Consider the following 16,883-nt stretch of genomic DNA (forward strand, 5'->3'; position numbering starts at 1 on the left):
AACCTCAGTTGTAACATCAAAAAAATCCCAGTTTGGGTAGGAACTGAAGAGGTCATTTAGTCTAGTCCACATTGTAAAGAGTAGGTGTTATGTTATGCCCTTCTGAGTGTCATAGTCTTACAGTATACCCCACATTCATTATTAATTCATTAGATATGCTATATTGAACACATACAAATTCCATACATTGGCAAGTGCTAGCTATATAATGGTGAGCAAACATTTCCTGCTTACTATCTTGGAAGAACACAGATATTTAAATGAAACAATCACACAGGCATAAAACTGCGACTATTATGAGCACTCCAAAGGAGAAATCTATGAAAAGACTATATTATAGGGAGTTTTGTCTTTTAAACTTAAATTGGTTAGGAAGGGCTTCCTTAAGGAAATATTTATTAGGTTACTATTTGAAGGATGACTGGTAATTAACTGGCTAAGGAGGGGAAGAACAGTCCAAAAAGAGACAATAACATGTGCAAATGCTCTGTGGCAGAAAACTTAGTGAGCAGAAATGAGCTGGAAGAAGAAAGTCAATGTAGTTACAAACAGAAGATGGTAGGGAGGATGTGGAGTGAGATAGGGCTGGAGAATGTAGGTCATACTGAGCCATTTTGTGTTCATCCTAAAAATAGTGAGAAGCCCTTGAAAAGTTTGAAACAGAGGGTATGTAATAATCCAATCTGTTTTGATAAGGTCCTTCTGGCAGTACTCTGGATAAGCTATCAGAGCAGGGCAAGGATGGCTATGGTCAGACCATTTGAGAGGCCACCATGAATCTGTACAAGGGATAATGGTAGCATAGAGAGTAGGACGTGATGCAGTTAGAGAGTAGCCAGTGGGCATCTTTAGGAGGTAAATAATAAGATGAGGCAGGGAAGCAGGGGTCACATATTCTCTCCTCAGTTTCTGACTTATACATCTGGATGGAAGGGTTTCCATGTGTTGTCTGCAAAAGGGAACTTTGGGAAAAGACTGGATATTTTAAGAAAAATCATTAATGTGGCTCTGAACATGTTGCATGTTGAAATTCATTTGAGACAGTCACAAGATTTCACCAAGGAACTGGGGCTTAATGGAAAGATAGACTGGAGATATAATTTTGGAGACTTATATCCATGAGTAAATGTTTGCAAATAAGCCAGAAAGCAAATGTAAATCAGGAATGTGTGGGGCCACAGAATCCTCAGGAAGACAGCGTCTACTATGTAGAATGCTTCCAAAGAGGTAGGGTAAGATGAGGAATAAAAAAAGTTCATTGCATTTAGTGGCATGAGAGGCACTAAATTGTAACCTTGTTTCCTTAAAAGTAATGGAGCAGGAAACCAAATTGGAATGGTTTGTAGAATGATTTAGAGGTATAGACAAGTCTTTTGGATGTCTAGCTATGAAGTAGAGAGTAAAGAGGGGAAATTGGGAGAATGAGGATTTGCTTTGTATTAATAGAAGAGGCAAAGCATAAAATTGGAAAACTTTGAGGGCATTGATGAAACTGTACCTGAATTAGTCCATTATAGTATCTACAATAGAAATTAAAGACTTGGGCCAGGTACAGTGGCACATGCCTGTAATCTCAGTACTTTGAGAGGCTAAGGCAAGAGAACTGCTTAAGGTCAAAAGTTTGAAACCAGGCTAGGCAACATAGCAATACCTCATCTCTACAAAAATTGAAAATATAAAAAAGATATTAACCAGGCATGGTGGCACATGCCTGTAGTCCTATTTACTCAGGAGGCTGAAGTGGAAAGATCCCTTGATCCCATGAGTTTGAGGTTACAGTGAGCTGTGATCACGCCTCTGCATTCCAGCCTGGGCAATAGGGCAAGACCCTGTCTCCAAAGAAAAAAAAGAGAAAAGAAACTAAAGGCTTGGAAGAGATCTGTTATTTTATGTTGACACATGAATAGCTTCATATAAGCAGCAGTAGTTGCAGTATTCCCAGACAATGATCAGAAAATTTCTAAGACAGTCATCTGTTTGTTTTCATTCATCTTTTCTGAAGTCCTTTAGAAGTATCACCACCCTTGCTGGACTCCTAACACATCAAAGATATCTATTGCTTAGATATTGTAGCGTTCATTTGGCTTTAACCCCTACTACATCCTGATGCTGTTGCTCATGTTTTTCCCTATGGGGGGGAAATCATGTTTTTAAGTCTCCTTATGTATTATTCACGGGCCCCACTTTTCATGCAGTTTTAGGTGGGGAGAATCAAACTTCTTAGAGTGATTTGCTTTTGAAAGTAAAATGACCTGGTTTTTAATTATCAGCTCTTTTATTTACCTGTGCTGCAGAAATCCTTGCGGGGGAGTTTTGTTTTTCTCCCAAGGTTTTTTTTTTTTTTCTCGAAGACTGGGGAACAACCTCAAGAAACGATACTCGTATTACACAAAGGCTATTCACAGTAAAGACGTTTAGGTGCCTGTTAACACCTGGGGTGCCTCACTTGCACATGGCTGCACCTGCAGGCTGCGGACATTATTCATTCTCTGTTCTCCCTAACCTCTGGGTACAGAAACCAGTGCAGGGCAACCTGAGCTTAATGTTCTATGTTTTGAAGCCAGAGTTAAGGCTCCAGCCCTAGTCAGTGTATACTAATGTGGGACCAAGAAGATCACAGATCCCACTGGGGAGTTGCCAAGGCTCTCCCCTGGCTGCATTGCCAGCAAGTCCTCTAGTCATTGTTGTTACTAGTCTGCAGCAGGTTTAGCAATGCTTGTATTTTTGCTCTTTGTTTCCCTGCTGTCTCAAAAGGCTTCAATTTTATTGCAGCGTAATTTTGCACCCTGGGTTGAAAGAAATGATCACTAAGTGTTTCTGATTGCCTAATTTGTGTTTGAGAGGCACAAATCTATCTAAAAGCAACTTAATAGTGGTATTTATCCTAACACTCTGAAGAAGTCTTATCATTGCTAAATTGTTTAAAATTCAAAAGCTTGCTCCATCAGGCCACAGCAGTGTGAGTGACTATCGGGCCGACAGCATGTTGAATCAGTACTGATCGTCTCAAGTGACTGTTGGTTTAAGGTGTACTCTTTATTTTTGTTTTGTTTTGCTTTTCTTACTGTAAAAGAAATGCTTATTCATTGCCGAATTTTTGGAAAATAATAAAAGATACAGAAAAGAAAACCAAAATTGCTCATAATTTCACTACCCAAAAATCCATTAACATCTAGAGTATTTCTTTCCTATATTTTTCTTTAGGCATGTATACTTTTATTTACAAAATTAGGATTATGATGTATATATAGCTTTGTGCTTCTTTGTTTACTTAATGTTATAACATGTTCTTTTCCTCATGTCATTCATTAAAAGTCCCATTTTTGTATAAAGTACTCAGTGCTTGGATGGACCATGATCCAGTATATTCTGTTGCAGTGGGAAGAGGAGAGGAACTTCGGTGCATCCCTATTGCTTCCAGGTCTGAAACAGAAAAACTCAGTGGGTTTCAGTTCCCAGTTATATGGCTGTGCACTTCTTGGTAAGCTAAATGATCCTTACAAATATTGTTCTTTGGCAGAATTGTTGCATTCTTCTAGTTCATAATAAAATTATAATTTGATTTAAGTTACCAGTGAAATCCAATTAGCCTTCATTTTTAGACATAAAAATAGACCTTGACGGCCTTACAGTTACTCCATAAGAGAGTAAAAAGGGTTCTTAAAATCTGTCACCAGTGGTAAAGCAAGAACTAGTTCTGATGGCCATAGATAATAATATTTAGTGGCAATCAATGTGAAGAAGGGATAAAGAAAGGGACGTTCTAACCCTATTTAGGGAATAGAAACTGAGAGCACAAGTAGAGCACTTCAGGAAAAGCGGAATAGCTTATGGGTCCCGTGTAACTGCACCAGGAGGTATGATGGTGGCTTTCCTTTTGTGCCCTGATTCCACTGAAAATCAGACAGGTTAAGAGGACAAAGCCTCCCGAAGAGTGGCCTCAGAACCTGGGTTGTATGGAATCTGGGCAAATAAGATTCAACCTAGGCCAGGCATGGTGGCTCACGAGGTCAGGAGTTCGAGACCAGCCTGGCCAACATAGCAAAACCCTGTCTCTACTAAAAATACAAAAATCATCTGGGCATGTGCCTGTAGTCTCAGCCACTCAGGAGGCTGAGGCAGGAGAATCGCTTGCACCAGGAGGAGGAAGTCATGGTGAACTGAGTTTACACCACTGCACTCCAGCCTGGGCAACAGAGAGAGACTCTGTCTCAAAAAAAAAAAAAAGATTCAACCTAAATATACATAAAATGTTGTCCTTATTTACAGAAGGTTTATTAAATGCATATTATTTTATTACTGTCCCATCATCTCTTAAGTAATTAGGCATCCGTCAATTATACATTGCTTCTGCTACCTTTGTTTTTTGAAAATCACAAAGTTATGGCAGTTTGACTGCTTTTGAAGTTGATGTTATTGACTGTCGGATTAACAAAGTATTTGACCACTGTTTTTAAAAATCATTTTTTCCTAATTTGCCACCTCCTTTTAATATTGATTCACATGCATTTTCCTTTGCTTTCAGATTAGCATTCAGGACTGTCATACAGCCTGGATTGGTCAGAAGTTGACAGGGCAAAGAAAATATACTTTGTGGTTGTTTGTGAGCAGAGGCTCTGGTTCTTTGTGATGGCAGCCATCAGATCAGAAGCTCTTTGCTCTCATTGTGTCATATGCTATGCAGCCTCACTCAACCCTGATGGAAGCAGCTGCCCACAATGTAACTGCAGTCCAGCCCCAAGCACCTTAAAGGTCTAAAATTAGCTGTCGCCTGATAAGCTTTGTCTGTTTGTGTCCTACTCTGGCTTTCCCCAATCCTCCTTCCCAGGAAAGATAAAAGAAGGTGGATTTAAGACTGGGCAGCTCAAGGTGACTTTGGTCATTAGTGCAGAGAGGTTCTACGCCACAGGAATACAGACAGCCATCTCCAGAAGACCCTGCTGTCTGGGTGTCCACAACTTGAACTCCAGGTGTGATGGCTTGAGGTACCCAGAGAAGCATTCATGTACAGAGATCCAAAGGGATCATGAGAACTCTGTGATTTTAAAACTGATGAAACTCAAAGGAAAGAAGGGAAAGATGAGAGTTTTTTATAAGGACAGTAGATTGGGTGTTTTGAAGGATTTCAAAAAATGTCAAACATTTCCTAGCAGGGAAAGTTGTCGGAGGTTGACAAGATTTTCGCAGTAGGAATGTTGTGGGATTTCTTTTTCTGGGGAAGATTTTGTTTTTGAAACAAAAATTGTATCTCAGTTGACTTGTTTTTTAAGGGTGTCCTTATCTAAAGGCATATATATCAGCTTCTCAATTGCCCTCAGCCCAGTGGTTTATACATCTTCAGGAAAATCTCCACCAGCCCAAAAGAGAAAGAAGAAAAACAAGTTCATCTAGTTTATATTGAAAAATGGATTCGGTGAATTTTACCACGTTCTTCATTATACATCTGAAATGTCACTGGATGAGATGAGTCTCTTGGCACAGATTAGAAGTGAGCTGCCAGGTGAACATTCACTTGGGGCTTCAGGTCCTCAGTCTTAGAAATGGTAGGAAGACATGGCTGAACATTCTTTGTTGTTCTTTCTGATCACAGGAAAGGTGGAATTGCAGCAAGGGCTACGGGCTGTGTACCACAACATGCCTCTGATATGGAAGCCAGGCTACCTTGACAGAGCCCTTCAAGTGATGGAGAAAGTAGCTGCCTCCCCAGAAGACATAAAGCTGTGTAGAGAAGCGGTATGTTCCTCAGACTAATATGGTGAGATTTAGCCATCTGTTTCCCATAACCTGAACTTTGAATTTGTTTTGTCTTTCCCCTGCCCCCACTTTCTTTATTTCTATAGAGTAGATACTTAGCCAGCTGAAAAAATGAAAAACCACAGACATTTTCAATGCTCCTGACCAAAGGCAGTAGAAAATATGATTAACATTGATTTATAGTTCATTGTCTAAGGAAAAAAGTATTCCACTGCCTCATCCCTCACCTCTCACCCAAAAGCATCTCAGTGGGAACTCAAGAGAGGGTAAAATTTCATTTTAAATATGTTTGGGTGTTTCTGTACCCCCATGTAGTCCTGAGAGGGTACATAGCATTTTTCTCCATAAAAGTCCTCAAGAAATTAATCTGGGTTGAGATGGAACCATCTTAAACCATTCTGTGTGAATGTGTGATGCTGATGAGATCTGGGTTAGATATTTCTTTCAAAGTTCTAAGGCGTTCGCTTTACCAGGACAAGAACACTACCCTCCCACCAGCCCCAAAGGTCATGCCTCTTGGTCACCTAGGACCCTTGACAGTATAGGGTTGCTTGAACTCCAGGAGACATGATGAGCCTTACATCACACAGGCAACTGCAGTGTCTGCTCCTGTCCAAGCAGCTTTTACAGCCAGTATGAGGCCTAGAAGGACATTGGTTGTCTTGTTACCATGGTGTAAAGGTGACCATAGAGCCACGTATTTGTTTTGTCTTGACTCTGGTTACTAGGGCTTACCCCTAGGCTTTCATTTCAGTCCTGAGATGGTCAGGTCTGGTGTCTGTACTGTCACCTTATACTTATGTCTAGTGAACCATTATGCTGGTAGCCAGACATTTATAACAAAGGATAAAGCATGTACATTTCTCAATATACTTATTTTAACCCTGCTGTAGTCAGTACTGGTGATTGAAAACACAAAATTATACATAAATCCTTTTCCAGGGAAATATTCCTTCCAATCTGAGCCAGATTTGCATTCTTTGCATTCTAACAGTAGAAAATGAGTGCACATGTCGGCAAGAATGTGCTATGTGTCCAGTTTGGCTGTTATATATTAGTGGTATTAAAAGGACTTGGCGTATTTTCAGGATTTCTGTTCTGATGTGACATGGACAGGATTAACTGGTTTCCAGGCAGGTGTTTCTGCTGGCCTTGCTGTTGCTAGTATCCCATTTCTAATGATGAGGCCCTCTGTGAGTCAGGGGAGGTGTGCCTCAAAGTGAAAGTGGAGGGGAGAGGGGTCAGAACAAAAAGAAACCCTCCATTTTTAAATTAACTTCCTAAGTCACAGAAATTACCTCACTCAAATGAATTTCATACATGGGTCTCTGGTCTTTGCCAGCAGCTTATGTGGATTATACTGATCCTTAATTTACATATACCACGTGAGCTAAAATCTTTCTCTGAGTGGGGGCCCTTGCTTATTTCCAGAGGCTTTAACATACCCTTAAAATGGCCTTTGGTTGGTTGTGGTCTGTAATGATCTATCCCTTTGTCCCAAATCCAAACTGATTGAGGAAAAAAGACATGGAAGAGGGAAGTACTTTATCCCATCAAGCATAATTCCTGGATTCCTACCTGGCTAACTAAAAGTGAACTTAGCTGCCGTTGTACTGATTCACTTGCACAAATAATTCTTAGCTCACTTATTTGGTATTTTGTTCTTGCTTGGTCTTTGAGACAGGGCCTCACTGTGTCACCCAGGCTGGAGTGCAGTGGTGTGATCATGGCTCACTATAGCCTCGGCCGCTAGGCTCAAGGCTCAAGCAGTCTTCCCACTTCAGCCTCCTGAGTAGCTGAGACCACAGGGCTGCACCACCATGCTTGGCTTTTTTTTTTTTTTTAAGTGACAGAATCTCCCTATGTTGCCCAGGCCGGTCTCAAACTCCTGGGCTCAAGCAGTCCTTCCACATCATCCTCCCAAAATGCTGAGATGACAGGCATGAGCCACCATACCCAGCCTAGCTTGCTTATTTATACTATTTGTTTTGTACTATTTTTGATGCCATCTGATAGGGTGTTTATAATGTGAAAAAATATAACCATTTATATTTCCTACAGTTTTATAAGAGCGATCTTCTCACAGTTTTTTAGAGCTCATTCTTCCTTTCGCCTTCTTCAGTCTCTCTTCATCATGTGCTTTTGGGCCATAAGACATGTAGTTGCTGACCCTCTTTCTGCTCCACAGCTCGATGTGCTGGATGCTGTGCTAAAGGCTCTGACTTCTCCGGCTGATGGGGCTTCAGAGGAACAGTCCCAAAAAGGTGAAGACAACCAGGAGTCAGAAAAACTGGTGGAGCAGTTAGACATTGAGGAAACAGAACAGTCCAAGCTTCCTCAATACCTGGAACGATTTAAGGTGAGTCATAGCAGAATTGTGTCTCCTCAGCGGTGCATAAAACACACTCCTCTCCTGTGGTGATGGACAAGCATTCTTTTCGTGCATCAATGTCACACACAAAGAGACATTAAAAACTGACACCAGAAATTACATTTTTATTGCTTTGCACAGGAAGTGGTCTTAAAAGAAACCAATGGAATTTTTATGCTCCTTTTTGTACTGGGGCAAATTAGTCAGTTTTGTTCACTAAGGTAGCATGTAATTACCCACTCATTCCTAATATGCTGCGCCTGTTGGCTAGATAGTTGCTTGCCTCCTCATAGCAATAACCTGACTCCCACCCCAGGTGGAAAGTGGCCATTTCTCCATCTTGCACTAAATGTGCTTGATAACCCAGACACCCAGTTAGACGTTATAATGCCATATTTGAGTATGTAGAGGTAAGACGCAGGCATTTTTCTCTGCTCATCTTTGGCAGCTTTATGTTGTTTACTTAATACTGCATGGCAGCTGTAAACAGTTTGACTGTTTCTTTCCAGAACAGCCCTGAGCACTCAAGCCATCTTTGGTAGCTTCTAACTCTGTACATCCCAAAATGCTCTATGATCAGTGTCAGGAAAGAACCATGTTCAGCGTTTGAATGCTTGGCTTCTTAGCTGCTTTGATTTTTGTCCCGTGCAAAGGGAAAATAATGTGCTGCCAGAATGGGAATTCTTTGTACAGAGCAAAAAAAGTTCCCATTTGTTGGGTCACTTTGGTACTGTTAATATGTAAACTTTGCTAGATTATTGTGTTTAAATCTTTTCAGTAGTTAGACTGGACCTATTTCCCAGTGTTGGAAGGGGGATCCTGTTGTATTTTTAGCAGCAGTTTCTCCCGGCAATTCTATAAAGTCATTGCTCAACTTCCCTCTTAAAATTTGAAACTGAGAAGGAAAGGTTAATCAGTGTTCCCAAGGTACCTGGAGAACTGGCAGTATAGCGGGGCTGAGAATTTGCATGCCTTCCCCTTCAAGCTGTTTGCTTAACCTTGTATATTTGGAAAAGCTAAAGAAAAAAATCCACTTAGCCCCATTTACTATGATTCATTGCATTCACATTGACCAAGGTTGCCACACCATCCTAAAAATTAAAACTTCCTTCTCTTATTTCTTACATACTTTGCCTCAGAGAACAGAAACCCGTGCCTGCATTAAGTTCTCAGCCCTATTCCTCTACAAATGCATTTTTATGAAAATCGAAAAAAAGGACAAGTGTTTATTAACTCCTAACTGTGTGTTGGGCACCAGTGCATTTCATTTCTCCTCGCAAGAGCTCTGGATGCTAGAGACTGCATTCTCATGTTAGATGACAGCAAAGCCAAGAAAAACTAGCCCATAGTGACTTACTTTAGATTTGAACAAAAGTTTGCTGACTCACAGTTGAGTCCTCATTCTGGCATCCCAAGCTGTCTGGTTGGCCTCAAACCACATGGAGAGCGATATCAGAGAGAAATCATTTTCGTTTTACATTTCCTTTTCTTCCCATTGCCTGAATTTTGTTAGTCTGAGGCCATTTGTTTAGGAGCCATTTTTATATGACTGACTCACACTAGACCTCTGGCCCCTTCTGGAGCCTAGGCACCCTGCCCACCCCCAACCCTGTTACTGGAGCAAGCCTCCTCCCCTGTGCCAATGAGTGGCATTTGTTTGTGGAACATGGGGGTGTGTGGTATGAGCTACAGCTGGGCCCATAAGTGCCTCTCTCTAATGAGAGAGTGCATCTTGAAGTACTCAAATAGATTAACGGTTTAATACTTACTTCTCCCGGAACAGAACACCAACCAAACCAAGCTGCCATTTTGATGAAGCTGTAAGCAGGCAGTGCGTAAAGGCTGACCTGCATTGGAGCACAGCAGGTGGGCGCCTCGAGCATTGCAGGCACTCAGGGGAGCTGTTCCTTGAACTGATTTCCATCTGTTGAGAGGAACGCCAAGAAGGCAAATATTTGTTTCAGTTATTCTGAAGGCACAGGTACGGACGGGCTTGCTCCAGGTACCAGATGCTTCTGCCATTTTGTTGCATATTAGAATTCTTATTCTTAGAGTTTGCTGCTTGGTTTGGTTTAGGTCAGGGTGGAAACATAGATTCATTACAGCCTGACTGTCTTTGTGGTTTAAAACACAGGGAGACAGAGCATATGGAGTTCCATTTACTATTTGTGAGTGAAAAGGGAGAAATCACATGTGTTGCATCTTAGCAAAATTGCTGAGCTGAAAAACATAGCAAAAGCTAACAGCACCTAGAAGAAAGGCAGCATGACAATTTCCTAGCAAAATGTTTTTTTTCTACAAGCAAAACGTGTAGATATGTTGCAGGTGGCTTCATCTTTCCTCTTTGTACCCTTCTCTCACTTCTCTACCTTTCTCTTTTTTCCCCTTTGTTTCCAACAGGCCTTACATTCTAAGCTTCAGGCTCTGGGCAAAATTGAGTCCGAAAGTCTTTTAAGTGTGACCACGCAGCTTGTGAAGGAAAAACTCTCCTCCTGTGAAGCAGAGGACATCGCCACCTATGAGCAGCAACTACAGCGGTGGCATCTAGACCGTGTACACCTGATCCAGAGAGAGCAGGAACAGAGGGAGAAAGCGAAACAGGAGTTCCAGGCTCGGAAAGCAGCAAAGGCATCTGCCTAAGACGGTCCTCCGGGGCCCAACCCCTCCCACAGAACTTCACTGGACCCCATGCCAGGACTCGGCAGTGACCTGCACAGCAGCCTCAGCTTCCTCTACCCACCTTCTCCTTTTCTTAAAGCAGGCTATGTGCTCTACATGGCAAGGCACCATGACTCCCCATTGAGATGCCAAGAAGGGCTGTGGAATTATGCAGGTGGCTTGTGGACAGACTGAAGTCACCGACTGAATAGCTTCAGGAGGGCTCTCGAGGTTCATGATGGAGTTCCTGGGGCACAGGGATTCATTTTGAGCATTAAAATTCCTAAGACCCAGTGAAGGTACTGGGAGAAACCAAGGCTAAAGAGTCAGGTCTAAAGCACAGGCTTTTGTTTTTAGGTTTTTTGTTTTTTGAGACGGAGTCTTGCTGTGTCACTCAGGCTGGAGTGCAGTGGTGCAATCTCGGCTCACTGCAACCTTCGACTCCCGGGTTAAAGCAATTCTCCTGCCTCAGCCTCCTGAGTAGGTGGGATTACAGGTATTTTTAGCAGAGGTAGAGTTTCACCGTGGTCTCAAACTCCTGACCTCCAGTGATCTGCCCACCTCGGCCTCCCAAAGTGCTGGGATTGCAAGCGTGAGCCATTGCACCCAGCCAAGCACAGGCTATTGAATAGTCTCCGTCTCCCCAGCCCAGGCACATGAGGCCAAGGTGAACTGTGCATCCTGAGACCTTGTGTCCCTGAGTCTCCTCTCTGAGTGCAAGCTGCACTGTGAGCTGACTGTGGGAGGCTCACACATTCCCACCTTCTTTCTGCCACATCTCGCCCTTCTGGACCTGCACTGGGGAAATTCAGGACAGGAGTGAACTCAAGGCCATGAACCCAGTGGATTTCAATTTTTAGGCCCCCCACAGGGACGTTTTTAGGATGTAAGAGTTTGAGCAGAAAGCCGGCTCTGGCATGAAGCCTTTTTAGCTTGCCTTCGCCATCTTATTGGGGTAACATTTTTTTTTTTCCAACTTTTTTTTTCCAAAACATTGTCTCAACTCCTTTATCAAGTAGGTAAAAATGAGCCCTTTGTATACACACAGGCACATGTGCACACACACAGCTTGTGAACAGACATTTCTGTTAAAGAAGGTAAAAAATGAGAGATGGGTCTTGAAGTGCATAGAAGGTATGAATATTGTAAAACTGTCAGGAGACGAGAAATGCCTTTTTGAAGTTTCTCTTCTGTGAAAGGGGTCAGGGCAGATTTTGCTTACTGCGTAGGGTTGCTTTTAGGTATAGTGGTATAATTTTATTCAAGATTGTGCCCTTTGATGAAAAACCTCTGGAAATAAATGTTCTGGGATTATGTTGGTGTATTCTTTATCTTTGGGGGAAGGGAGGAAGCAGAGAAGGACTCATCATTACTGTTACTAAGATTTTGAGGAGTATATTTTCAACGCTCCTCCATTAGACGGTGGGATTTATTGTAATAATGATAACTACCACCACTAATATTTATTAAGGTCTTAACTGTAGGCCAAAAACCCAAGCCGCCCTATGAGGGAGGTACCAGTGTCCCTATTTTACATAACTTAGCAACTCTCCTCTGCTCCTCTCACTGCCTGCGGCCTCCATGTGGAACTGCAGTCAGGAGCCAACATAGGGCCCTTGAGGCTAGCAAAGCTGCAGGCTTACTTAGGTAGAGGGCCGTGACCAAAAGTCAGTACCGACGTTTTGGTTTACCAACAACAGGGGGGCTTTTGCAGCCACTTGACATTCAAGACAAATCAAAAGGCAACTTTTGCTCAGTAATGACTGTCACAACATGAAGTATCTGGTTAAGGCTTTGGCTCATCATTTTGCCTTCATTTTTCCTCCCCCTCCAGCCGCAACGTTTACTCCCGGTCTTCACCAAAAGAGACCACTTCTGCACTGACTGTGGTCCCACAGGAATTCCTATGTTCCCTGCGCCTTAGGATTCCTTCCACACTTGAGCCCCATTTCTGAGGATTCTTAGAGTCTTTCCCCTCCAAATCGTCTGTCCTTTCACTGTGTCCTTGTCTCCTGAGCTATAGGATATTATCTCACCTTCACAATTAGCACTTCCCAATACAGTTGTCCTTTGTCCCCTTCCCTCATGTCATCTTCCATATTCTTCCATGTGGATGGAGAAACTGCTCTTGGTGCCCTGGCCTCTGGAGATGACCTCAACTGGGTCATCTGTCAGTAACAATGACCTGCCATAGTCACAGGCAAACCTCCAGCCTCATGCCGTGAATCTAAGATCTTAGACCCTGAACTCCCCATTCTCTCAATCTTGTCTCGTACCATGACTGCAGCTGAACCAGCTTGCCCTGTAACTTCCTTCCTGTTAACCCTTCACCCCATCACTCCAACTCTTGATCTCCAGAATTTGCTTCTCTCCCAGTGTAGGCGCCATGGTCAGTCATTCCCCTGATGTTCTCATTAGCAGCTTCATTTTCTCTCACTCCCTTTATCCACGCTCACTTGTCAGCCTTTGACCTACACCCTTGCACCCATCTGCTATAGGTAGAATTGTGTTTCCTAAAAACGGTAAGTTGTATCCCTAATCCCCAGTCCCTTAGAATCTGACCTTAGTTGGAAATAAGTTCTTTTATTGAGGTAATCAAATTTAAAATGAGATCATCAGGGTCAGTCTGATTTAATTTGGTGTTTTTTTTTAAAGGGGAAGTTTGCACACACAGACACAGAGGGAAGATGAGCTTGTGACTCTACAGGCCAAGGAACGCCAAGGCTTGCCAGCAAACACCAGAAGTTAGAGGTGGTAAGGACGATTCTCCTCTAGAGCTGTCAGAGAAAGCTTGGTCCTGCAGACACAATCATTTCTGAGTTCTTGCCTTCAGAACTGCTATTTTAAGCAACACTTTTTTGGTAGTTTGCTACCTCGGCCCTGGGAAACTGATAACACCACCATTCATTTTCTGTTTGATTCTGACTTACTAAGTGTTGATACATAAAGTCATAATATTTGGCTGATTAGATTCTTCTACACAATTGTGGCTGTTCTCTTTAACTCAGTAGTCCTTCCTTTAATTGACTGTCATTTTTACTTCCATAGCTTTTATATCCTGCATTAGCTTGACGCCCTGCCCTCAGAACTACAAGCAGATGTTCTCTTCATCATCCTTCCTACTTTCAAATAATAGGTATCCCCACCTCCTTTCCAAGACTTTTCATTTGTGACCTTGGCCCATACCCGCCCACCTGTTCTACACTCTTGTAGCATCTTGCAGCATCTCTGTTGATTTCTTCTTCTAATTCTGTAGTCATCCAAGACCTTATTCAAGGCTTTTTAACAACAAAAAGGCATTTACCCTGCCATCAGTCAAGCTGTTATGCTATGTCTTCTTCTTCCTTACGTGTATCCAAACTTAAAGGGTGTCTACACTTACTGGCTCATTGCTCATTCATTAGATGCTGAGGATTTGGCTTACAGCTTTACCACGCTGCAACACATCATGATCGTCAACTACAGTGATCTGTTTTCCCCCCTTTTAAATGCTCTGCTCCATTCGGTGCCACTGACCACCCCTTAGAAGCTTGCTGTCTGTAGCAGTCATACTGTTTGTTCCAGCACTGCTTTTGCAAGCTCTCGAGTGTTTGGCATATACTATGTACAAGGCACTACACTAAGCGCTGTGGAATTTACCAGGATGGATATACTATAGATTCCACCCTCAAATAACTTAGATTCTAGTGAGGCTAGCACATTCACACCTGTCAATACAGAGCTGAAAGGTGTCGTTAGACAAACAGTTAATGCATGTGGGAGTTCGCAGGAAGATCACTTTAAGCCCAGAGATGGGAAGAGCTCTAATGAAGGGAAGTAATTGCCTGCTTTGTGCATTAATTAGTTACATATGAGTGCCTCAAGCTGCCCTGGGGTCCTCTTTTTTACAGAGGCTTATGCAGTGTGTTCATGAGAAAATATTTTAAATTAAGCTAAAATGAACAATTCAGATTAAACTTGTTTTGGCCCACATCCCATACTTACCTTGGCCATAAAAAGGAATAAAAAGGCAAAGTGGTAGAAAGAAGAGAGGAAGGAAAAATGATGAGGTACTGTGTGCCCTGGGGCTATGTTGCCTTGGCACCCAACCTTGCATTTTCTTTTCTGACCTTCTTGTTGGCTGTGGAATCAGATAGGTGTGTGAGAAGATTGGTTTAGATTCTACAAGAAGTAGTCAGAGGCCTTGAAAATAAGTTGATTATGCCAGACACGGTGGCTCATGACTGTAATCCCAGTACTTTGGGAGGCCGGGCAGAAGGATCACTTGAGGTCAGGAGTTCAAGACCAGCCTGCCTAACATGGCAAAACCCTGTCTCTACTAAAAATACAAAAATTAGCTGGGCATAGTAGTGGGCACCTGTAATCCCAGCTACTTGGGAGGCTGAGGCAGGGAATCAATTGAACCCAGGAGGCGGAGGTTGTGGTGAGCTGGGATTGAGCCACTGCACTCCAGTCTGGGTGACAGAGCAAGACTCCAAAAAAGTTGATTAAAACTTTTTTTTCCACACTGAAAACAATTAGCTTTGACATTCTTTGTTGTCTTTACTTTGCGTGTCTTCCCTGGAAATACACTGCAGCATTCTGTTTTTTTCTTTTTGCTGCAGCTATCTGATGAGCTTTGGGAAACCCTCTTTTTTAACCACTGAGGAGAGGAAAAATAGCAGCTGTGGTGGAACACAGAACTTAGAATTAGGTATGAAAAGCATTTCTAGAAGCTCGTTGTGTCACTTTGGCCCCCCGGGAAGCAGATCAACATTGGAGTCAGAGGTAGCAGTGAAAGCAGTTTTGGGGGGCGGATAAAGCCTGTGAAAAATGAATGAAGGTGGAATTAGGATTGGGTGGGGAGGTCTTCAGGTGGAGGTCTTACATCTGCAAAAGGAAAGGGGAGGAAGCACCACCGCCTAGCCTCCGTTGCTTGGGAAGCGGGGAGACTTTTCAACACCCATCATCCCTATTGCCAGCAACACAGAGAGCAACCTCCTTTGCTCCGGGGAGTCCTAGTCTACTACCAAACCTGGGGACACAGGGGCCTGCTCACCAGTGCCATCTCCTAGTGCATTCCCGATGGCCTTGACAAATGGTGTGCTACCTGGCCCTCCAGGGAATGTAGTCCTCTGCTGGGTCTTCTGGCTTCCTGTGATATATGTATCCACTCCAGAAGCCTGCCCTGAGACTTTTCTTCCTTTTCTCCTGGGTCTGCCAGGTGAATTTGGGTGTTTCAGCGTTTCTCAGTTCAGGCTATCCCTTTCTCCAGGCTTTTTTTTATGAGTCATCATCACAGCAAGTCTGCAACGCCCTCTGGAGTGTTAAACCCCTTAAGTGTTTTACAGATTCTGAATTAATTATTTAGAACTAATTGGTGAGATTGGCCCCAGACTTTAAGCTCCGCAAAGACAGGCACTCTGTGTATCTTGTTCATGATTGTGGCTCAACGCAGAGAACAGGCATTGAGGAGGGGGCTTATAAACATTTATTGAATAAATTTTTTTTTATTAGGTTGAAAGGAAAGTCTTCCAACTGAGGTATAATTCCCAGCAAGAAATACTGAGATGCTAGAAGCCATATGTCCTAAGCTGAGGGTTTAATGCCAACAAAAGCCTGGTTGGATTCCTGCAAAGTATAATGTAAGCCAAAATTGACCCTAGGAGGAAGGTTCATGGGAAAAAAATAGGGAGTGAGGATGGTACGTCATATCAGAATTCTCTCTACTTATCTATATCCCACTTACCTGCCTCAAAGCAGGGAATTAGGAAATGATGAAGCTATAACATAAATCTTATCATTTCTAGACCAATAATAAAAGCCACTATTTATTGGTGACTTATAACCATGTGCCATATTAAATTTTTGTACACGTGATCTTATTGAACCCACAAGAATACGACCCTTATTACAGCTTTTCTTATATACAAGATAACAAAGACTTAAAGAAGTGATTAAATCCCAGGGTTTTCCTCTGTGAATTGGAGAGCCAGGGTCAAACCCGTATCTGACTCCTAAGGTGTACTCCCACCTTAGGGGAGATCACCGTCTCTTTAAGTTCCCCCTACAGCAAGACAGGAGACAGAAGTTTGAGTGCAAGTACATTAGTTAGAGGTGA

At 42.7% G+C, this 16,883-nt stretch overlaps 1 protein-coding gene across 4 annotated transcripts in view; it reads left to right on the forward strand.

Annotated features, from left to right (window-relative positions):
* The window catches only part of MRPS27 (mitochondrial ribosomal protein S27), a 103,179-nt gene extending 91,082 nt beyond the window's left edge, over window positions 1-12,097 (forward strand). For all 4 annotated transcript variants that reach the window (XM_074384893.1, XM_010336534.3, XM_074384896.1 and 1 more), the window contains 4 exons: window positions 3,379-3,481; window positions 5,591-5,733; window positions 7,943-8,113; window positions 10,526-12,097. In XM_074384893.1, the coding sequence (XP_074240994.1) occupies window positions 3,379-3,481; window positions 5,591-5,733; window positions 7,943-8,113; window positions 10,526-10,765 (657 nt within the window). In that variant the 3' untranslated portion in view covers window positions 10,766-12,097. The remainder of the gene's footprint in view (window positions 1-3,378; window positions 3,482-5,590; window positions 5,734-7,942; window positions 8,114-10,525) is intronic.
* The last annotated feature ends 4,786 nt before the right edge of the window (window positions 12,098-16,883 follow it).

Source organism: Saimiri boliviensis, chromosome 1, assembly GCF_048565385.1.
Source record: "Saimiri boliviensis isolate mSaiBol1 chromosome 1, mSaiBol1.pri, whole genome shotgun sequence".
Classification (NCBI taxonomy): domain Eukaryota; kingdom Metazoa; phylum Chordata; class Mammalia; order Primates; family Cebidae; genus Saimiri; species Saimiri boliviensis.